Source organism: Ovis aries, chromosome 3, assembly GCF_016772045.2.
Source record: "Ovis aries strain OAR_USU_Benz2616 breed Rambouillet chromosome 3, ARS-UI_Ramb_v3.0, whole genome shotgun sequence".
Classification (NCBI taxonomy): domain Eukaryota; kingdom Metazoa; phylum Chordata; class Mammalia; order Artiodactyla; family Bovidae; genus Ovis; species Ovis aries.
Genome location: NC_056056.1, coordinates 102899753 through 102922856, shown reverse-complemented (window position 1 = coordinate 102922856; position 23104 = coordinate 102899753). Strand labels below are relative to the sequence as shown.

At 43.8% G+C, this 23104-nt stretch overlaps 1 protein-coding gene across 14 annotated transcripts in view; it reads left to right on the top strand.

Moving 5' to 3' along the window:
- VWA3B (von Willebrand factor A domain containing 3B) overlaps nt 1–21507 on the top strand; it is a 187002-nt gene extending 165495 nt beyond the window's left edge. For 8 of the 14 annotated variants that reach the window (XM_060413952.1, XM_027967079.2, XM_060413950.1 and 5 more), the window contains 5 exons: nt 1695–1806; nt 7286–7410; nt 8546–8683; nt 10748–10848; nt 20399–21507. In XM_060413952.1, the coding sequence (XP_060269935.1) occupies nt 1695–1806; nt 7286–7410; nt 8546–8683; nt 10748–10848; nt 20399–20750 (828 nt within the window). In that variant the 3' untranslated portion in view covers nt 20751–21507. Of the gene's footprint in view, nt 1–1694; nt 1807–7285; nt 7411–8545; nt 8684–10747; nt 10849–20398 lie in introns of those variants that run through there. The other 6 variants (XR_009600184.1, XR_003588752.2, XM_060413951.1 and 3 more) reach the window with 4 other exon arrangements.
- The last annotated feature ends 1597 nt before the right edge of the window (nt 21508–23104 follow it).

Below are 23104 nucleotides of genomic sequence, written 5' to 3'. Positions count from 1 at the left end.
CTAGAGATAAAAAGAGGCTAGGTAAATAAATTATGTGATTATTCTTATTTCGAATTTTGAAAAGGAGTTTTAGATGAACCTAAGCATAGGTTCTGTTTTACAGATGAAATCTAAAGGAGAAAAATGGCTTTCTAGAATCAATGTGGAAATCTTTTGTAAATAATAGGTTGTTATTGGTCTGGAGCTGATAAGACTGCCTCATGCCTCAGGGACCAACAGCATCTCCCTGGCTGATTGGTCTTTGATATGAACACTGATGGTGTGAAGCAGTGGGCTTTGGAAATTAAATTTATGTAAAGGTGAGGTATTTATGTGACATCTGATTTAATTTGGCATATTCTGAATTTTCAAGATTTTGAATTCTATCAATAACAAGAATATACTGTACATGGAATCTTCCATCAAGGAACTGACTACAGTTCTTATGTAGTCTGTGGTGTGGGCATCTCTTTGGGGTAATTATGATGGAAAACTCTGCTGAGTATGTCACAGTTCTGACCATGACTTTTCTGTTATGTTGTAAGAACTACAAGCCAGGGTATCATGCTTCTGTTCCTACCCTTGTGCGCATGTGAACTGACGGTTTCTCCAGTACTGCAGAAAGTCTGCTAAGGCTAAGACTCTCCTGGACAGATATTAGAGGACATTAGAGATCATTTATTTTGTTCCCTTATTTTGCACACGCAGAAACTGAAGCCCAGAAATGTTAATATACTGCCCAAGCTCACACAACCACCTGGATAGCACTTGGTCCCATTTCTCCTGTCCCCTGGTCCAGTCCCATCTCTTTGAGACCATTTCATACTGGCAGTAGGTCATTTTGATTGCCCATGGGAAGGAGTGCTTAGATGTCTCCTCTGGTTGAAAGCCTAGGAACAGTCAGATGATATTCACCATCTACCAATGATGTTGAGCCATCCTCTTTGATATACTGACTGCATGTCTAAAAACAGAAATTCCATGAGAATGGAGGGTCCCAAGCAAAATCCAGCTAGGTGGGAACATCAAAAGGGTGTTGGTCATCTTCCATTTTTGTCTGTGACCACATAAGCTAAAAGCTATGTGAGTCTGAAGACTTGAACCACATCCCACAGCCCTGGGTCAGGAAGATCCTCTGGAGAAGGGGAAGGCAACCCACTCCAGTATTGTTGCCTGGAGAATCCCATAGACAGAGGAGCCTGGTGGGCCATGGTCCATAGCATCGCAAAGAACTGGACACGACTGAAGTGACTTGGTGCTCACACTACGGTTGTGACTGCTAATTTAAAGTCTTTATCTGATTATTCCAGTGCTTGACTCATCTCAATTCTGTGGTCTATCGATTGCCTTTTACCTTGAGAATTGATCATGTTTGCTTGCTTTTTTGTATGTTGCATTTTGGCTTGTATAATGCATATATATTAAATATTGTGTTTTAAGACTCTAGGTTCTGGTTAAATGCACTGGGAAAGGTTGACTTTTTTGGTTTCATTTTAACTTGATTAGATTAGGCTGGAAATTCTGCCTCATTTTCTGTGTGCAGTGGTTCCCCATATCTGTTGAAGTTTAAAAGCCTGTTCCCCAACAGAGAGTCCCCCAGAGTGAGCATATAGTATGCGCATGTTCTGTAATTCTTCAGTGATGTAATTCTCATCAGAGAATAACAAACTGTCTTGTTCCTGTGATTATTAATGTTTTATTTATTTATTTTTTAGCAACAGAAAATTCAAGGAATTCCAACAAAGAAAAACAAATCAAAAAAATTGGATCCACTCAGAGGCCAGAAGGTTATTGCAAGATGTGATGAAAATGGCTTTTATTTTCCAGGTAGGTAGATATTTTATTTTGTAAAATTCCTTTGCTAAGTAATATGATATCAGGGACCAGAAGTTCTCAAACTGTGCTTTCCCTATCACACTGACACTTCATGAGCTGTACTAAGGTATTCCACTTCTAAAGTGAAAGGATGATGAGGTTTCTACCCATATTTGTGGAGAAGTAATCACCAGAAAAACTTATTAATCTTTCATTTGTTTAGTAAACAAGTTTTTTACTACCGATTTACTATGTTCCATGGAGAAGGCAATGGCACCCCACTCCAGTACTCTTGCCTGGAAAATCCCTACCGAGGAGCATGGTAGGCTGCAGTCCATGGGGTCGTGAAAAGTCAGACATGACTGAGCGACTTCCCTTTCACTTTTCACTTTCATGCATTGGAGAAGGAAATGGCAACCCACTCCAGTGTTCTTGCCTGGAGAATCCCAGGGACGGGGCCTAGTGGGCTGCCATCTATGGGGTCGCACAGAGTCGGACATGACTGAAGTGACTTAGCAGCAGCAGCAGCACTATGTTCCAAGTATGTAATATTCCTAAAGTGCTGGTTTAACATAGTAAGCAAACAGAAGAAAATTCTTGTCTTTATGGAGCTTACATGCTAGTGGGGGGAGTCAGACAGCAACTGAATAAGTAAAATACGTAGTGTGTCAGATCCAGGGCTATGAAGGAAAATGGAGCCACGAAGAGAGTTGAGCACATCAAAGGTGAAGGTTTCAATTCTAAATATGGTGGTCGGTGAAGAGCTTATGGGTAAGGTGATATATTAATCAGGACTTTCCAAAGGAGCGATAAGGGACTTTCCTGGTGGTTCATCAATTAAGACTCCAGGCTTCCACTGTAGGGGGCATAGATTTGAACCCTGGTCAGGAAGCTAAGATCCCACATAGTGTGTGGCACAGCCAAACAAAATTTAAAAATTAATTAATTAAAAGGGGCCATGAGATTATCTAGTGGAGGGGAGAGAGTTCTAGCAAGGGAAGAGCAGGACTTCACTAGAAGCCCTGAGAATGGAATGCCTATGACATCCTCTTCCTTAGAGGAAAAGGCAGATGTGTCTGGGACCTGATGAATTCTAGATGCACCATGAGACACTAACGTTGTCAGAGAAGGAATTGGAGATATGGATCTAGAGTCTGGAGAGGAAATCTGTCCAGAGATACAAATTTTTGACATGTCAGCACAAAAGTATTCACTGAAATCATGTAAAAGCCTATGGGGGAAGAGAGCTTAAAGAACCCAGAAGAGGTGTCAATCAAAAAGATTATACCTTGAAGTATAGGATTTATTCCCAATCACCATTTAAAAATCACCATTTATTTATTACGCTTAATTAAATCTGCTTTTTAAGTGGGAAAAATACTTAAATAGGAATTTGGGTTTCCAGCAGACATATGTGTAGAACTAACAACTAGGATATTGTATTTTAATTTTTTTACCCCTTCCAAAAAGGAAGGCCAAATAGAATTTTGAGGAACACAGGCATGATCTTCATTGCTGACTCCTTTCTGATAATCTTTGTTCAAAGCCTCATAAATGTTTCTAGGGAAAAACAGCTAAGCCGAAGGCAGCTTCAGAGCTATTGGATCAAAGCATCCTTTGCTTAAGGCCAGGTCTGTGCAGGAGCAAAGCTGGCTCAGTTCTTGCAGCCACCCTTGGGAATCAGAGCAAGGATTTCCATTTGGCTACCTCTGTTGCAAAGAATTGATGCTTTCAAATTGTGGTGCTGGAGAAGACTCTTGAGAGTCCCTTGGACAGCAAGGAGATCAAACCAGTCAATCCTAAAGGAAATCAGTCCTTTATTCATAGTATATTCATTGGAAGGATTGATGCTGAAGCTCCAATACTTTGGCCAGCTGATGCAAAGAGCTGACTCATTGGAAAAGACCTTGATGCTGGGAAAGACTGAGGGCAGGAGGAAAAAGGGGTGGCAGAGGACTAGATGGTTGGATAGTATCGCCAACACAATAAACATGAGTTTAAGCAAACTCTGGGAGGTAGTGAAGAACAGGGAAGCCTGGCATACTGCAGTCCATGGGGTCACAAACAGTTGGACACGACTAAGTGACTGAACAACAACAGGAACCTCTGCTCCAGGGATCAGTGTGGATTAGCTAGTGGAGGACAGACTGTGCTATGCAGAACAGAAGTGACAAGCTGATAGCCTGATTCATCCTGATGCTGAAAATCAGGAAGGCAGACATATTTCAGGACTTTATTTTAATCATTATTTGTAGGAACTGTGTCATCTTTCCTGTTCTTCAGTAAAAAGCAACGTTTTATCTCAGGAAATCCTCAATGATGAAAAGTCTGGGTTGCAAGATTTCTGCACTATGCCATCAGAACAAGTTACAACAAGAAAAAAAAAAAAAGGCTGGGGGTGGAAAACAGAATACTTTCTCAGGTGTAATGATTTAGGACCAGAAAAATCCTAATTTTTTTTTTTGAAATCTGTTTCTTGTCTCTACCAGCCAGGTGAGAGGCTTCGCTGAGGTATTCTGAGCTTGTTTCCTTCTCTCTCCAAATGGGATTTAAAACAGTGAAAACCCCTATAAGATCGTGATGTCAATTAAATTTGATAATGTGCAGCATTTTGAAATTGGAAAGTGTTAATTACCTGTAGAGTTTTGCTATTACTGCCTCTTAGGAGAACCCACCTGGGGTCCTCACCTGGGGGTATAGAACACTGCTGGAAGTTTAAAAACTTTAAGAGTAGTTTTAAAAGTTTAAGAGCAATTCATAAAGGCAAAGCCAGCACAGTGAGCTACAGAGGAAACCTGAGACTAAAGGGAGAAGAGACTATGATGACTAGATGTGTAAGCTGGAAGTCAGTGGAGGCGGGGCGAGTGGAAGGCGCGTTTCCAGTTGAGCAGACGGATGCCTCTTCCAGGAAACGGAATCCCAGCCCAGCTGTGAATATCAGAAGGTTCTTATAGCCAGAGGTAAAAAAAATCTGCACTCCAGCCTAAGAAATTCCTGTTTGGAATGAAGATTGAAAACCACCCCTGCTTTCTTTTGCTGAATGAACTGACCCATGCTGTCTACTTAGACTGTTTCTTCATTCCTCGGACCTTTGGGCATGGGCAGTGTTTTCAGAGAGTCTCAACTGGGGGGTACCCCCTCCTCCCCCGACCTGGGTATAGGAGAATCCCCCAGCCGAGGTAGGGAAGCTGACTCATACCCAGGAAGATGGGGGTCCCTGAGCCTCCAGTAGGAGGAAGAAAGAAAGCCATGGAGGTGGTTCCGGTCCAGCCTCCAGAGCCAGAGCCCCAAATGGCCCTGGGAGATACCTTCTCACCTCTCTGGGGCTGAGGGCAGAAGGAAACTGCAGAGTAAGGGCAGCCCAGGATAGGAAGCCGATCTGGAATCAGGACCTGGAAATGGCAGCGACTCCTTAATGAGCTGGAGGAGTTAGTGCAGAGGCTGAGCCATAGCCAGACAGGCCAGCAGCTCTGGTCCTCCGTCCTGCTTAACAGCCAGCCAGGTGTCAACACCATGAGGCTGGCTCTACAGTTAATTGGGAAGAAACTACACTGATTTCTGGAGGTGAACAAAAACCCACGAATGCAGACATTGAAACAGAAAAGAGCTGGTAGAAACATACCAAATGTCTAAGTCTAATGATCTAAATCAGGGGCAGGAAGACTTTTTATGTAAAAAAGTAGCTAATGTATGGTGTAGACTCCACGGGCCATGCAACTGCACAGCTGCTCAACTCAGGCAGACACCTGAAAACCTGCACCCCAGTTTTAAGACTGGATTCTACACAGTCCCAAAGGCTAAGAATTCGAGGAGGGCCACACTGGCCAACGAGGTCATCCTGGCAGCTTGGACCCTCACTCCTGCTCTGTGGCACTGGTTGGTGGTAGTGGCAGGGGTACACATATGCTGGGGATGTAAGGATCCTTCTCACCTCACAGTGGTTCTTTGTTTTCATAGGAGGAATTCTTTATAAAAAGTAGTGTTTGTTTTCCTAATGAAAAGGGTAGAAGAGTCAGTTTATGGTAGAAAACGTGTGACTAGTGTGTAAATAGTACTTCAAAAACCAAACCAAACATCTTAGTCCAATAAGAAAACAGATAACATAAAGCTGGTTTTCTTGTGTGTGTGTGGCGAGGGGCGGTTGTTTTGTTTTTAAGCTTCCCCTTTCTTGGCCATTTAAAACAAGAAACATGGGGACCTTCCCTGGCAATCCAGTGGTTAAGACTCAGCCCCTCTACTGCAGGGGACATGGGTTGGATGCCTGATGAAGGAACTAAGATCCTGTAAGCTTCACAGCGTGGCCAGTATAAGAGAAAAGGATTAGATCCTTTATAAATAAATAACTGAAACAAGATATATGGACTCAAGATGAAAGCCAGCAGCTGTTTCTTTGCCACTTGGAGGGACCTAAGACTGGAGAAGGCAATGGCAACCCACTCCAGTACTTTTGCCTGGAAAATCCCATGGATGGAGGAGCCTGGTGGGCTGCAGTCCATGAGGTCGCTAAGTTGGACATGACTGAGCGACTTCACTTTCACTTTTCACTTTCATGCATTGGAGAAGGAAATGGCAACCCACTCCAGTGTTCTTGCCTGGAGAATCCCAGGGACGGGGGAGCCTGGTGGGCTGCCGTCTATGGGGTCACACAGAGTCGGACACAACTGAAGCAACTTAGCAGCAGCAGGAGGACCTAAGACTTCACCAAGGCCGGCGAGTGAGCTGGAGTAGGGAAAGAAGCCAAGGCACTCAGGCTGTTGGAGCCCAGTGCGGGGACGAACACATTTCTGTCTCAGGATAAGGCGGTCCAAGTGAAGCTGTTACTGCTGGGGAAGTGTCCCTGTCAGAAACCTCTCCCTAATATTGATAATCCCTTTGCAATGGGAAAATTAATTTCACCTAGCATAAATAACAAAATACATGAACCTTAACACTGATGTATTCTTTTCCTGTTATAATAATCTCCCCATATAGCTAAAAGACAAGAAAACTTACTTTTTTTTTCTCCGTTTTTTGATTATACATTTTAGGGAAGCCATGGGGTGTGTAATATCAGATGAGAAGCTGAGGATGGGAATTCATATTTCCTTTCACTTTCTCAATTTAACAATAATGATTTTCTGTCTCCAAGTATATTATAGAAGGAAATATGGCTGAAATAAATAAATAAGATGGTAGGAAGCCTCCAGGGAGAAGGTATTTCTAGGATCAGTGTTCCCATCAGGATGGCTTCTGGGAATACTGGTTGAACAAGCTCCCACGTGTTCTCTCAGCTTCCCAGCTCAGCTCCAGACCAGAGCACGGCACTGCTGTCTGAGCTGGTTAACCCTAGCAGGCATCACACAGAACCCAGCATTATGCAGTGGAGAAATCAAGGGGCTCGCTGATTTCAGCAGGCAAAGTGTTATAACTTAGCAAACCCAAGAGCATGGGGCAAGCCTAAGGGAACAGGCATTGTCTTTATATTTTATTTCAATAATTTGATTCCTTATAGGTGTTGTAAAGAAGTGTGTGAGCCCCACCCATGCACTTGTGGGCTTCAGGTATGGAGACACCAAGGTTGTGCCCATCTCGTTCATCACGCCGGTGGGGGGCGCCATGCCCTGCCCACTGCTCCAGGTACCTGCTCCAGCTAGCTGTTCCTGGGCCCCTTTTCACCTTTACTAGAGCTCTGGACAGCAGCGGCCGCTGTTCCTGTGACCTCTTGCTTACCAGTTTCTTTGCTCTTGACCCTTATCTGCCAATGCCCTGTTTAAATAGCTCAGACGTGCAAGCATTGTCCTTGAGGTTTTTGTTGCTTTACAGACAGTAGATGGGTGGGGGAAGGGAGTTGCTATAACTGCTAGAGCTCTGGAAGCCTTCACTGCAGGAAATCATACTAAAACAGATTGAATAACAAGAGCAGAGGTAGCTCTTGCCTTGACACCATAAGTCAATTGATGCCAGACCTTGATGCCATAATGCAGTTAACCCCTAAATGTGCATCCAGGGGTGATGTGTTCTCATCTATTTATAAATTCATCAGAGCCATGCTGTGTCTGCCCATTCTCCTGTATTATCCTTATTCCAGCACAGAGTAGAGAGACCAGAGTAGAGAGAAGGCCTCTGCAGAGTTCCACTGCTGCTGTTTCTTAAATAGTATGAGCCTGGAGGAAAAAAAGCACTGAGGGGCAATCAGAGGATTCACATGGGTTGTCTGTTCCCATATCTCCTGGGCAGACCCAAAGGCACAGCAGGGCACTTTCCCCCGACCATGAATCCCCTCGCTCTGACTGATGCCCAAAACTTTGTGTGTCCCTTCACCAGACTTTGTTTCTCCTGGAAGTTCTCTCTCTGTGACTTTTCCCCATGGATTCCAGGTGTGAGATTTAGAGCCGCATGAAACAAACACACTCCTTTCCTCCGTCCCTGACAGCCCTTCAAACTCATTCTTGCGTCAAAGAGTCCTGGTTCCTTCAACCAGTCATTGTAAGAGTTGGTTTCCAGAACCCTCGCCACCTCGCTGGCTGTCCCTGAGATCCTTGGCAGGTGAAGCCCTGCTGAATGCGGCTTCCCCAAACTGATCACAAAATTCCAGCCAGGGCCCTATGAACCCAGAGAATGTTGGAACTATAACTCTTTCCAACTAAGAAAAAAATGTATTTGAATCCTAGTATCAGCTAGCATCTTGGGGTGTTTTCAAACAAGCTTATTTACTATTGTCTCTAAGATCCATAAGCTGAATATTTGCTCTGAAAGATGTTCTCATCTACAGGTTGGAGATTATGTGTTTGCCAAAATTGTGATCCCCAAAGGATTTGACTTCTATGTCCCCGCCATTGTTATTGCACTTCCAAATCAAGATATGGCTGACAGTAAATTCTACACAGTTTTAAAGTGTAACAACCGGAGAGTAAGTAAACTTTCATTTAGAAAAGCATTTTTCTTTAGGCAGAAAGTGGCTTCCTTGACCCCTGCCTTTCTTGTGTGCAGTGCCTGGCTCTTTCCTGCCCTGGCTGTATCTATTTCCCCTGCACGTCCAGCTTCTGTGGCTAGAGTTCCGTCCACTGGGCAACTCGAAGTCTGCCCTTGCTAAGGTCACAATGCTCTCCTAACTTCCCCATCAGATGGTCTCTGGGGCTCTCATTCCACATTTGGGGACTGGGGAGGCTTGCTCCAGTTCTGGCTTTGTTAAGAGCCTCCCTAGTTTCTTACAGCAACACCCCCACTCTCCCTACTGCTCCTCCCTATGTATTTTTCCTGAAAGTTTTAGAAAAAATATCAGGTTACAATGATGAGGTCACTTGCCTACCTGATGTGCCACCTGCCCCTGCTCCATACACACACACACACACACACACACACACACACACACACTTTAACCTCAAGGAAAAGCCCAGCCCAGCCTCAGCCTGACCCCCTGCCCTGTGAGTTTGACTCCCAGCCATGTGGAAGGCTCACTGCTTCCTGAACACAGTGGAGTTTCTCAAGCCTCTAGGTTTTTAACCCTTCCTGGATCACCCTCTCCATCTTCTTCTGTATAAACTCCTGTCCTCTAAAGATTCTGCCCTGTTTCTGCTGAGGCCCCCAGGTCCCCTTGCACAACATCCTGCCTTCCTCTCACACCAGATCCCTCTCCAGTCTCCCCACTCCTTAAAGGCAGGGCCTGGGTCCTATCCATCTTTGCACCCCTGGTACAGCTGCTGATAATGAGCACATTCTCACCATGGTTTTATAAAGCGCTTGCATAAGTGATGTTTCTAGTGGAAATAATATTATTTTGATGGCCCATATAATATGCCTGGAAAATGTATTGGCAAGCAAATACAATCGTGCTGACTATATTCAGCACTTTCTATGTGGCATGGGTACAAACCCAAGTGCTTCACACATAGTGAACAGTTGCATGCTGAGAACACTGTGAGGTACATACTCATATCCCCATTTTTATATAAGAAGTCAGAAGTGGAGAAGTGAAATCACACCTAGGGTGGCGGTGTTACAGGCATTTGAACCAGGAAGTCTGGTTTTATGGCCTGCTCTCGAAATATCTGTGCCCAACTGCCTAGTAAACAGAATTAAAATATCTTGTCAATTCTTGACTGTAACTGAGGTATGTCCATCAGGGAAGGGGTCATGGTGACTGAATTTTAGGATGAAGGGATGAAATTTAGGATGGATGAGTGAAGGCTATCAGAGCCTGTGTCCCCTGGAGTGCTGTATCCAATCCAACAGATCAAGAAGGAGAAAGGGGGCCTTCTCATCAATCCAGGAAAACCCCTGAGGGATGATGGACTCTTCTGGGGCTGTTTGGATGATAGTGAAGAAGGCTGGAAGTGGGTGGGAAGCATCTCTGCCAGGGGGCCCTGCTCTGGGGACTTCTACCAGGCAAGAGAGGAGAAAGCAGATATAGGGTCTTTGGAAGAGATGCCCCTGAATGGGTTCCAGGTGACCCAGGGTCCCTAAGGAAGAGCCTTAGAGCCCAGGAAGGACCTCAGAAATTATCCACAGGGCAGCAGGGCCATAGAGACTAGATAACATGGTATGGAAGATAGATGCCAAGGACAATTCTGATAGGAATTCTGGGAGACCCGGGGGCTGACAGTGGGACTTTGAGCATCAGGTGGTAGTGATAATTTATAAGTCCAGAAAGGAGATGGCCAAGACTGAAGTTAAGATGAAAAGGAAGATAGTTACATGAAATAGCGTGTGTTTGTGCATGCACGCGCATCTTAGGGGGGTGAACTTGGCAAATGGTCCAGAATGTGGAAAAATGACAGAAAGGATTCAATGATGACTTTTATTCAGCATAAAATTACCAAGTTAGACTCTGCATTCAAACCACTCTCTTAAGTGTCACCAGAATAGGAAAATGGCTGGTAGCTATTACAATGGGCTGTACTAGAAAAATAAAATCACATCTGAATTGTGGACATTTCTGATTTAAATTGAATAAACTCTTTTGGTATTATTACAGGAATTTTGCCCTCGGAGTGCACTCATTAAGATCAGCCAAAACAAATATGCTCTCTCTTGCTCTCATATTAACTCACCCCCAATTCAGGAGGATTCAAAAGTGTAAGTGGACCCAACTTCTTATTTTCTGAATTTGATTTATGCCTTTTCACTTTTCATCTGCTTCTGAGTTGAGATCCATGATCTCTAAATGCTTGGGGAGAAAAGCAAAAGTGAGGATTTCCTGCTAAAATGCCAGTCTAGGATGATGGTTCCTTCCACATCACACCTTTTATCTGCTGGCTGTTTGTCTATCTGGTTCTAATCTCAAATTCAACATTATGTATTTTACTGACTTTTCAGAAAAGCATTCAATCCTGTCGTAAATCTGAAGGAATTATTTCCTTTATTGGTAAGGATTCAAGGCCTTCCAAGATGAAATCTTACTAAAAAGCACAGGTTAGATTAAGTTGCACTTGGGACCAATCACCCGTTGCCTCTCCCCATGGCGGGTGAGAGTAAGGTGCAGGTCCTGGCTTACCTGTGCCCTGGTGAATGTGGGTAGGTGGTAGTTTCCTGGGGTAACAGTGGAGTGAACACAGTTTTATCTGAGGCAACAGGATCACTAAAAGCTGGAAAGGTGGATTAAAGCAAAATCAGTAAGAAAAAGCTGAGACCTGGAGAGTAGGCAAGAACCCAAGTCCCTGGGGCCAACAAGGAGCATCAAAGTTGGAGCCAGAGCCATGACCTTGGAGGTGACCTTGAGCACAGGTTGGGCCATCTTTGGGTGCCAACCTTCCATATCCCCATGGCCTCACCGGGGCTTCATAGACAGAAACCACCAGACGTTCCCTCCCTGTGCTGCTTTCCCCACCTCTGGGCTTGTGGAAGCCTGGATCCTTCCCCCTGACATCAGAGTCCCTCCTTGTCCTACTCTGATCTGCCCAGTATGTCTGTTGCAGGAAGAAGGACCTCTTCCAGAACCCAAGAGTGGGGGCTTGTCTAACACTTGGAAATGAATTGTCCGAGGAGACACATGTGCTGACAAAGCAAGAGACTTTATCGGGAAGGGGCACCTCTGTGGAGAGCAGCAGGGCAAGGGAACCAGGAGGACTGCTCTGCCATGTGGCTCCCAGTCTCGGTTTTATGGTGATGGGATTAGTTTCCGGGTTGTCTCTGGCCAATCATTCTGATTCAGGGTCCTTCCTGGTGGTGTACACATCACTCAGCCAAGATGGATTCCAGCCAATAGGATTCTGGGAGATTGGTAGGACATGTGGACTGGAGTCTCCTCTATCCTTTTGACCTTTCCCTAGTTCTTCCAGTTGGTGGTAAGCTTGTTAGTTCCACATTCCTTACCAGGACCTCCTGCTTGAAATAACTCATGCAAGTGGTTATTATGGTGCCTGGCCAGGGCAGGCAGTTTCAATCAGTAGTTCCCCTAATAGATCTGTACCCCACTGGAGTCTTGCTCAGTCTGGGATCCTTGCTCAGTCAACTACCCTGGACTCCCTTCATCACCCAGATCTGAAACCACACAACCCAGACTGGAACTTGAACCCCCTGTCTTTTAACTGAGACCATACTCCTGGTCTCAGGACTTAACGAAGCTCAGGTTCTTGATGTCTCATTGCAGAAAGAATTCAGCGAGAGACAAATTCATAGGTAAGAAGTGGATTTATTTAAAGACAGACATATTCTATAAACAGCTTGCAAATATTTCTCAGCACTGCTGCACATGTGCTACCTTAGGTCAGGAGGCTTCCTCCTGCCCTGCTATCCAGCCATCTACCCTGAGGGCTGGGCAGAAGAATCTTCCTCACAGGCAAATCTGCTCTTGTCCCTCCCCCACTAAAGCTCTTTCCTCCCTGAAATGCCTCCTCTTAACCTAGCTTAGCTTCTTGTTGACCTGAACCAAGCCTACCTACCTGGCCTTACTTTTCCCCTAGCTACTCCCCAACTATCCTCCCAAAAGCCCTCTGCACACTAACCATACTAAATTTATAAACTTGTAGTTTTTTCCCCGTGCTGTGCTTTTTCAAAGCCCTGTGCCTCTGCGTAGGCTAAGTATTCCCTCCCTGGAATGCTGCTCTTGCCCTTGGCTGCCTGGGGAATTCCAATATCGAAGGCAAGCATCCCATCGCCCCTGTGTGAGGTTCTGGGACTCCAGTCCTCTATGGAGAGGTGATCCCACTGCCTCCTGTAAACATTTTCTTTATGAGACTGTTGCCTTGTCTTGGGCCGTATACTTTCATGGTCATCACTCTCACTGGACGTGAATCTTTGAAAGCAGGGGCCAGGATCTACTTCTATATCCTGGTTGCCAGGGTCCAGCCTGCAAGATGCACCCAAGGACAATTTGAAGAATGAACAGATGAACAAATACTAGGGGATGCCCAGCAAGCCTCCCTGAGGGGCATGTAGATCCACAGAAAAGCTTTTGTTAGGTATGATTGTTGAAAATAGATGTTACAGTCCTTTTTCTAGATGAATATTTCATTTTTAAATAATAGCACTGTTTTTTGTTCATCTCAAAATCCTACTCAAACAATTTGATATCCAAATTACAGTACCTAATAAAGGAATATGGATACATGGGTCTAGGTATCGACCATCTTCATTAAACTCAAGATTATCAATCACTATTTTAGAATTAAAATTAAAGCCTTTCACTATTTTCTACCTTACTACTGCCCCAGGCCTTATTTAAAACTCTCCGCTGCTAGTGACCTAGCCCAGCTTCTGGGTCTTTACACAGCAGAAACATTCAGTGACCCTCTTGTCCCCCTTTGTAATTTTCAGTGTTTTGTTGCTCTGGCTGCCTCTCTGGTAGCAAGAGACGGCATTTAATTCTCCTAAGCAGAGGTTGCATCCAGCCTGCTAAGTTCAGAGCTTAATCTGTCTCTGTTTCCATAATCGGAGCTGGCAGATGTGAGCACACAGAATAAAGGCGTAGATTTGATTTTGTATCTACACTGGAATTTCCTTCTGGCAGGTCCTTTCTCATTAGAAGCTCTTTCTTACCCGCTCTTTTTCTTTTTTTTCCTAAGATATCTTTACTTTGTATGATTTTCATACATTTGGAGCAGATGGTTATTTAAAAAAAAAAACTTTTCATTTTGTATTGGTTATAGCCAATTACAATGTTGTGATAGTTTCAGGTGAACAGCAAGGGACTCAGCCATACCTACACATGTATCCATTCTCATCCCCAAACTCCCCTCCCATCTAGGCTGCCGTATAACACTGAGCAGAGTTCTCTGTGCTAGACGGTAGGTGCTTATTGGCTATCCATTTTAAATACAGCAATGTGTACATGTCCATCCCAAACTCCCTAACTATCCCTTCTTTGAATCCTTCCCCTAGCCCCTGGCAACCATGATTTCATTCTCTGTCTTTCTCACTCACTTTCTAAATGTACCACCTCCCTTTGGTTGTTCTTTAGCAGGTCTTCACACCATTGCACTAAATGAGACCATTAAAAAAAATAATGGCGCTTTCTTCAAAGGACTAATTAAAGAAATGAATTGTAGGTTACAACTCCAACAGGACATCACTTGACAAAATTTTGTTTTAAAATATCAAGTCCCAATACAGTATACTAATGCATATATATGGAATTTAGAAAGATGGTAATGATAACCCTATATGTGAGACAGCAAAAGAGACACAGATGTATAGAACAGTCTTTTGGACTCTGTGGGAGAGGGCGAGGGTGGGATGATTTGGGAGAATGGCATTGAAACATGTATATTATCATATGTGAAATGTATTGCCAGTCCAGGTTCCATGCATGAGACAGGGTGCTCAGGGCTGGTGCACTGGGATGACCCAGGATGGGTCAAGAGGGAAGTGGGAGGGGGGTTCAGGATGGGAAACAGGTGTACACCCGTGGCGGATTCATGTCAATGTATGGCAAAACCACTAAGATATTGTAAAGTAATTAGCCTCCAATTAAAATAAATAAATTTATATTAAAAATAAATAATGAAAATTTCAAAAATGTATCATGTTTAAAGTCTATTTTATCGGACATGAGTATTGCCACTCCTGCTTTCTTTGGTCTCTATTTGCGTGGTGTATCTTTTCCAGCCCTTCACTTTCAGTCTGTATGTGTCCCTTGTTTTGAGGTGGGTCTGTAAGCAGCACTATCCATTCAGTCAGTCTTTTGTCAACCCATTTACGTTTAAGGTAATTATTGATAGGTATGATCCCGTTGCCATTTACTTTATTGTTTTGGGTTTGGGTTTATACACCCTTTCGTGTTTCCTGTCTAGAGGCTATCCTTTAGAATTTGTTGGAGAGCTGGTTTGGTGGTGCTGAATTCTCTCAGCTGGTACATATACACAATGGAGTATTACTCAGCCGTTAAAAGAATTCATTTGAATCAGTTCTGTTGAGATGGATGAAACTGGAGCTGATTATACAGAGTGAAGTAAGCCAGAAAGAAAACACCAATACAGTATACTAACACATATATATGGAATTTAGGAAGATGGCAATGACGACCCTGTATGCAAGACAGGAAAGAGACACAGATGTGTATACTATCATGTGAATTGAATCAGCATGCTTGGGGCTGGTGCATGAAGTGTTATGGTTTCATGCAAATTAAAGATTTTAAAATTTAAAAAAATAAAATAAAATAAAATAAAAAATAAAAAAAAATAAAATAAACTCTCAAAAAAAAAATAAAAAATAAATAATGAAATATAAAATAAAAAAATAAAATATCAAATCCACTATAACCAACCATTTGGGACTGACAGACTATTTTCAGCAAACCCCTCTTCTGGTTCCTCATGAAGGTGTTATGTAGTCAAAGGCAGGAAGAACAGTATTTGGAAGGTGAAGAGTTCAACATTTATTGAATATGGCTGCAGCTGATACAAATTTTTCATTTTCAAAATTTGACATTGAAATGATTCTTAAAGCCTCGTAATAAGTTTGGTTTGCAAACTATATTACCAAGTTCCCTAAATTCCAAATAACTAGTCCTTAAAGGAGATAGTTTTAGTATCACCATGTTTGTGAAACTGTTCCAATTTCCTCTTTCCTTTGCAACCCAATGACTGTGTTCTCTGATGGCGCTTCTGAAAGAGGTGTGTCTGGTGGAGGGAAATGACCACTCTTGCTGTGCCTTACCTTCAGGAAAGTCTCTGAGCTTTTTCTATATTTCACAGCATCAGAGGTCTCTCTTCTTTGCGAGAATATCCCCTAACCTTTCTATGGCTTTCCCCATTTAGAGAACATACATGTAATTTTTTCTAACTCCCCAAAGCAAGTGGACTGGAAGGAATGTTCCCCACTTTTTGGCATCCTCCCTTCTCACCAGCAGGAGATTCACGTCCTCAGTCTCCTTGACTACCTCCCTCAGGATCCTGATCACATCAGAAGGCTGTGGCTTCTCACTCCTTCCAGGAAAGCGTGCCTGGTGGACTTAATGCTCGGACTTCCAGTTTCCTCCAGCGAAAGGACGTGCCCCTACTGGTGTTATTCAACCACCACAGCTGGTGACCGCGTGCTCCTCTGGGCAGGGCAGTTCTGGCAGCTGAATCCATGCCCCTGATGCCATGGAACTAGTTGGAAAACCCTCCCAACAGAGCTGGAATCCATCTCCCCTTCGTTTACTGAAATTTTAAAACTTGATTCATGTATGACTGCGCTGGGACTTCATTGCTGTGCTCAGGTTTTCTCTAGTTATGGAGAGCGGGGCTGTTCTCTCGTTGAGGTGTGCAGTCTTACTGTGGTGTTTTCTCTTGTTGCAGAGCACCGCTCTAGAGCTCAGGCTCTGTAGTTGTGGTGCGCGAGCTTAGTTGCCCCACGGCATGTGGGATCTTCCCATGCCTGCTTCATTGGCAAGCGGATTCTTATCCACTGTGCCACCAGGGAAGTCCTTCCCTTTCTTCTTGACAGAGCACAACTTGGGCAGATTGCCTGCAGGGCTCCTCTTTAAGAAAAGTCACTGTAGAGGAAGTTTGATTTCTTGAAAAAAATTTAGCAACATTCTAAATGTGATCTCAGGAAAGCCAGAGTGAACTAATTATTGTCTCTGTGCTGAGGGAAGATCATTGGGTATCTGAAGTAGGTTGTTGGTCATGAGATCCTGGAGGTAAGAGTGTTCTTTCCTTGATGCGTGATTATAATAACCACGTGGACTTCGTGGGATGCAGTTGGTGATAAGAGTTCTGGCGGGGGGACCCTCCTCCAAGGGTTCAGATGTGGTTTGTCTGGGTCTGTGGCCAGCTCTTAATTCCTATTACACAAAATACTAGCCTCTCGTTATCATTCTTTGAGCAGTTTAGTAATTTTCCATCAAGCTGTTTGAATTAAGACTGTGCCCCCACAGGCGATGATAATTCCCATGTTGTTGAACACTCCTCCCTTTATCCATGTAGCCTGGCCTCACACTGCTTTCCTGACAGCAGGGACATAAGTCACTGATTAAAGTTTCAAGATTCAGTGCAGACTCTGACATTACCCGAGATGAATCACTTCCCACCATCTCGCCTGGTCACTACTGACAATTTTTCCCTTAAAAGGAACTTGCCTCTGAAATCATAAGCCTCTGTATGTCATTAGCAGCCTCGGTCCATTCTGGTTAGATCAGGAGCCTCATTTCCAAGACCTAAAAGATAAGCAGTCCAGCAGTAACCGTATGATTGAGTGCCCTGCCGTATCTGGAGGGAAAATGCCATTACCTGTCCTCAGAAGTTGTGTCGTTCTCGGGACCAGAACACACAGTCATGGAGACCCATTACCCCTGAGGGCCAGGGGGAGCCATTTGGATGGCGACTGCCTTGGCTTTTTTTTTTTTTTCAAATGATTGCTTTATTTCAGCTGTGCTGGGCCTTTGTTGCTGCAGGAGGGCTTTCTCTGGTTTCAGTGAGGAGGGGCTCAGGCTCCTCAGTGCAGTGGCTTCTCTTACTACAGAGAACAGATTCTAGAGCACAGGCTCAGTAGATGTGGTGTGCGGGCTTCGTGGCCCCGAGGCCTGTGAAATCTTCCCAGACCAGAGATCGAACCCATGTCCTCCACACTGGCAGGCAAACTCTCACCACTGGACCACCAGGAAAACCCAGCAAGTGCCTTTTCTTACCAGTTTCTCCACTTTCTGCCCCTTCTGTTGTCAAAACCCTGGCGCCTCCTGATCCTCATCAAACATCGCTTCAGTGCCCACCCCAGAGGTCCCCGTGTTCTTCATTTACCAAGATGGTCTTACTGACAGAGACACACATAGGGCAGAACAGAACTGAGGCCTCAGGGAACTGGCAAGAATATGAGCAGGCTGACAATGCCTGGTCAAGGAAATGCATTGGGTTTTAACCTAAGGAGAGCGTGGACAGGAGGCTCAGAACTCTTCCCTGAAGTCGAACCAGCTTCTCTGAAGAGCCAGTGAAGACACAGTGGCTGGCTCCCCAGCACCCCCTATAGTGGTGGCCTGTCTATTTTGTTACCGAGTTAACTCTATAGTGGAAGACAATAGGGCTCTAAATTTAACTCAGTTTGGGCTTAAGCTTCCCTGTGGCTAAGACAGTAAAGAATCTGCCTTCAGTGCAGGAGGTGTGGGTTCGATCCCTGGGTCAGGAAGATCCTCTGGAGAAAGAAATGGCACCCCACTTCAGTATTCTTGCCTGAAAAATCCCATGGACAGGGGAGCATAGCAGACTACAGTCCAAAAATGTCTCAAAGAGTCAGACACGACTGAGCGACTGAATACACACAGGGCAAAAGAGAACCACCTAGCAGGGTCCTTCTAGATGTGCTGGTGGAGAATGTCCCCTGACCGAAGTGAGGAGATGGCCGTCCTTCCCCTCCCTGCAGAACAAGGTGAGGGTGCATGGGGGAATGGATAAGAATTTTCACATCAGATTCATATCACACCTACTCTGCTGGCCATCCCATGAGTGGACATTTCCTTGTGGAATATCTTGAACTTGGTCAACATCAGTCCTTTTGGAGAGTATGATAAAGTGGCCCAGCATCTGCTTGGTTTATCTAAAGGCTTTTCCTTGATCAAAACCTCAATCCATTTTTATTCTAATCCTGACAACTTGTGTATATGTGTGTGTGTTAGTCACTCAGTCGTGTCTGACTCTTTGCAACCCCTTAGACTGTAGCCCACCAGGTTCCTCTGTCCATGGAATTCTCCAGGCAAGAATACTGGAGTGGGTAGTCATTCCCTTTTCCAGGGAACCTTTCTGACTGAGGTCTCCCACATTGCAGTCAGATTGTTATATTGTTTTATTCCTATTCCAAAAGTCAATTCCATAGTCAATATAATTTAGGAATTAAAAACAAAAAGACTAAAAACCATCCTTAGTTCCTTGTTTCAAGAGTAATCACCATGTAAAGATATCTGTTTGGGTCCCTGGGGATAAATTCCACTTATTCCCAGAAATAAGTGGAATTTCTGGATTACACAATTCTATTTTTAGTATTTTGAGGACCTGCCACACTGTTTCCCACAGCAGCTGTTCCATTTTACATTCCCATCACAAGCATTCCAATCTCTCCACATCCTTATCAACACTTGTTACTTCTTGGTGTTGCTTTTTCTTTTTTTGGCAATAGCTATCCTAATGGGTATAAAGTGGGCAGGCCAATTTTTTAATCTCTCTTGGAAATTACCTCCTGAATCCTTGAGCCAGTCTTTGTAAAGTATCACATGTGGTTTGAGATTCAGACCATGGAAGAGGGATTTTCTACTTAAAAATAACTAAAAATCTTTTCTCACTCTACTGATTTTTCTCTTGACAATTTCCAAAAGGATCTGAAACAACTATGGTCAGAGTTATTCAGCATGAAAGGTAGGTGATCAAGGTGGCAGATACTGATTAAGGGAACCAAATAAGGTTGAATACCAGGCCGCTGGTATCCTTACTTTGCCCTGAAGCCTCTGAAAAAGGCACTTGCCTGAAATGGTGTGCCATGATGGCATGGCTGGGAAGGGATCATGGTGTCGCAAGGTGCCTGTTTTGAAGGACAACACTTCAATATAACTAAACTGCCCAATATATTCTATTTTTTTATACCCTTTGGCCAACATCTCCCTGTTTCTCCCACCACCACCCCCTTCCCCTCCGCCTGCTTCCAGATCCTGGCAACCACCATACTACTGTCCCTTTCTATGAGTCTGGCTCTTTTTAGATTCACATATGAGTGAGATCATATAGTATTTGTCTATCTCGGTCTGACACATTTCAGTTAGCATAATGCCCTCAAGATCCATCCATGTTGCCACAAATAGCAAATTTCCTTTTTTCTTATGGCTGAATAATATTCCACATATGTCACGTTTTCTCTATCCATTCATCCACCAGGGGACACCTAGGTTGTTTCCATATCTTGGCAATTGTAAATAATGCTGCAGTGAACATGGGAATGCAGATATCTCTTCAAGATACTGATTTCATTTTCTTTGGCTATATGCCCAGAAGTAGAAGTGTTGGATCAAAAATATTGTTCTACTTTTAATTTTTTGAGGAAAGTTCATGCTGTTTTCTATAGTGGCACTACCAGTTTCCATTCCCACCAGCAGTGCAAAAGGGTTACTTTTTTTCCACATCCTCACCCACACTTGTTATTTCTTAACTTGGACATCTCTGTAGACACAGCAGCCATCAAAACCAGGATAACCCTGATCTCTCTCTCTTTCTCTCTCTCTCCCTAGGGAAGATATGGACACAAAGAACTCTTCTCTCCTAGTATGGCCAATCAAAGAAGTTAACACAGGGGATTTACAAGCTACAAAACAGGAGAACCCTAGAAGGAAGAAAAAGAAAGCCAGCAAGAGGCTACCTCTCCAGGAGGTGGTCTCCTCAGACTCAGATGACTCTTCCCGTGGCAACAGGTCCCGAGACTCCCACCCTAAGAGACACCCGAAGCCCAAGCTGGGAGGGGGACATCATGTCTCCCAGGAACACCCTGAAGTCTCTCTCAAGGATAGTGCATGTGAGCTCACACCCCAGTTTCCAGGTCAGTTTAGGCCCCAGCACAGCAAAATCTCGAACACCCTTAAGTAATGCTGACATCACTTCCCCAGAGAATGTCCTCAGCCCGGGGTCTAGGAGTCAACCAGCCATGCCATCGCTGCCACATCCACACCGGGAAAAGCCCTGCCCTGCCCTCATCAAGCGACCCACAGCCTAGGGCTGAGTAGCACCACTGAGAAACCGGAAAGCAGTCTAGCACCATCCACGTTCACGAGCACCAGCGTTCCTTTGGGGCTGCCCTCAGCCACCCGATGCTGCGGAACCAGCCCCTCTGCTGAGGTAAGGCCGCACTCCACTCTGTCCTCACCTTCCCTTCCTGATTGTGACAAAGGTAGTCGTCCCTGCCTGGATCTAGTTGAGCCTATTGGTCCTGACTTTTCTGGGGCATTCTTCATCCTATTATTTACCCTGTCCTCACAAAACTGATAGAATACCATCTTCTAGTAGACACACACACAGGGTTTAATCTGACAGATCACCTTCATAGGGTTTTCAAGTTTTTTGAAATCTGTAGTTCTAATCTTGAAATTCTGTAGTTCTAATCCAAGCTTGCAATCTCATTTTACATTGATTATCTCATCATAATCAGATTTTATCATTAAATGTTAGGACTGAAATCAAGACCTAGTAACTTGTCTGAGAGCTGTAAAACTGAACATTACCTGTTTTGTTGTCTGAAAATTTTTATTGAGCCCGCCCTAATTATTTTTGTCTGAAGTCTGTTGTAGGTACTTCTAATTGAGTGTGGAACCAGAATAAAGACTCTTACATTGGAAACATTTCAAAACGATTGGGCTGTTTGTTACTGTTTTCTTTTAACACACTTTGGCAAAGATATACAAAAATATTCACTTCTATTCAATAATTGTTTAGTAAAATTAGCTACATTAATTTTATTTTTTCCCCTCTCATTCTTAGTGTAGATGAAAGGCAGTTCTCCTTGCAGCTTCCTGGAGATGAGTAATGAGAAGGTTGGTTTATTTATTTTTGAATTTATTTATTTTTTGGCTACTGGGTCTCCACTGAAGCGTGGGCTTCTCTAGTTACAGCACACAGGCTGTCTAGTTGTGGCTTGAGAGCTTAGTTGCCCTGCAGCATTTGAGATCTTAGTTCCCCTATCAGGGATCAAACCTGCATCTCCTGCATTGGAAGGCAGTTTCTTAACCACTGGACCATCAGTGAAGTCTCAGCTTCATTAATTTTAAAAATAAAATAGTCTCCCAAATGCTCTTCTCCTAGTCAGTAATAGCCCTGGGGCTATATAATAATAGGGTATAGATTATTAATAAGAAAAATATTAGATGCTTTCTCCAAATAGAAAAGATAGGGCAGTGTTGTGATACTCTAAAATTCATAATCTAATTAAAAGTGATGCTTACATTCCTAAAAGCTAGGAGGGGTCACCAGGGTTATGGTGAAGAATTTCAAGGAGGAATCCAGTTCCAAAAATATGAAAGAAAAGGGGATCAGGTTAAAAATGCATCAGTAATACAAGGAGGAAGGAATTGAGGAGTGAGGAAATAATCTGGAACAAGGCTGGGGAGAGCATCCTATCACTGGGCATCCTGTCACCCAGAACCCCAGCCGGAAGATACTGGAGCAGCCATCTGGGTTTGGTCTGTACAGCTGAGGACTGATGGGGTAGGAAAGAAACCATTCACTTGGTCACAGTGATTCTTTCATGCCTGTGTGCACTCATGTAAGCCTGCGTGTATCCATTCAACTACTCAGTAAACAGTTGAGTGCTGACAGTGTGCCAGGCTGCAGAGAGACCATTATACTATTCTTTCTCTCTCCATTTCCATGGGGATGCAAAGATGAACTACAGGACGAATATTCATAATAGCGTATTGATATTACATCAGTGCATGATATGCTCAATGCCATTAAGTGATATGTTCAACGTGCTGTCCTTCAGTAATAATGCACAGTTCTTTGTGCTGGGAAAACTCCAATAATCAATGTATTTCCATTTCCAGCCAATGTGGAATAACAGAAATTAGATTTCTACCCATACGCCCATCCCCCACCTGAAACAACAAAACCACCTGATAAAAATGTATGTAACAGTTTCCAAAACATTGGACAGAAGCATTGATCTCTGGGAAACAGACAAAGTGAGCCCTGTAAGTGCCTGATGTACTGTGTAGAAAGTTTCCAGGCTCCAGCAAAGGCAGGAGATGCATTACCACCCATCCTTACATGTGCATCTGTATGCATTGCCTCAAGTAACTTGTGTATTTGATTTTCACAGAATAAATCTGCACTTTTAGCATATGACAGAAGAAGTAATGAGAGATTAGATCTGTTAAAAAATAATAACTATATATAGAAATTTTATAGCTACCCTTTATAATTAGCTGGGATTAAAAGCCAGGAGCAGA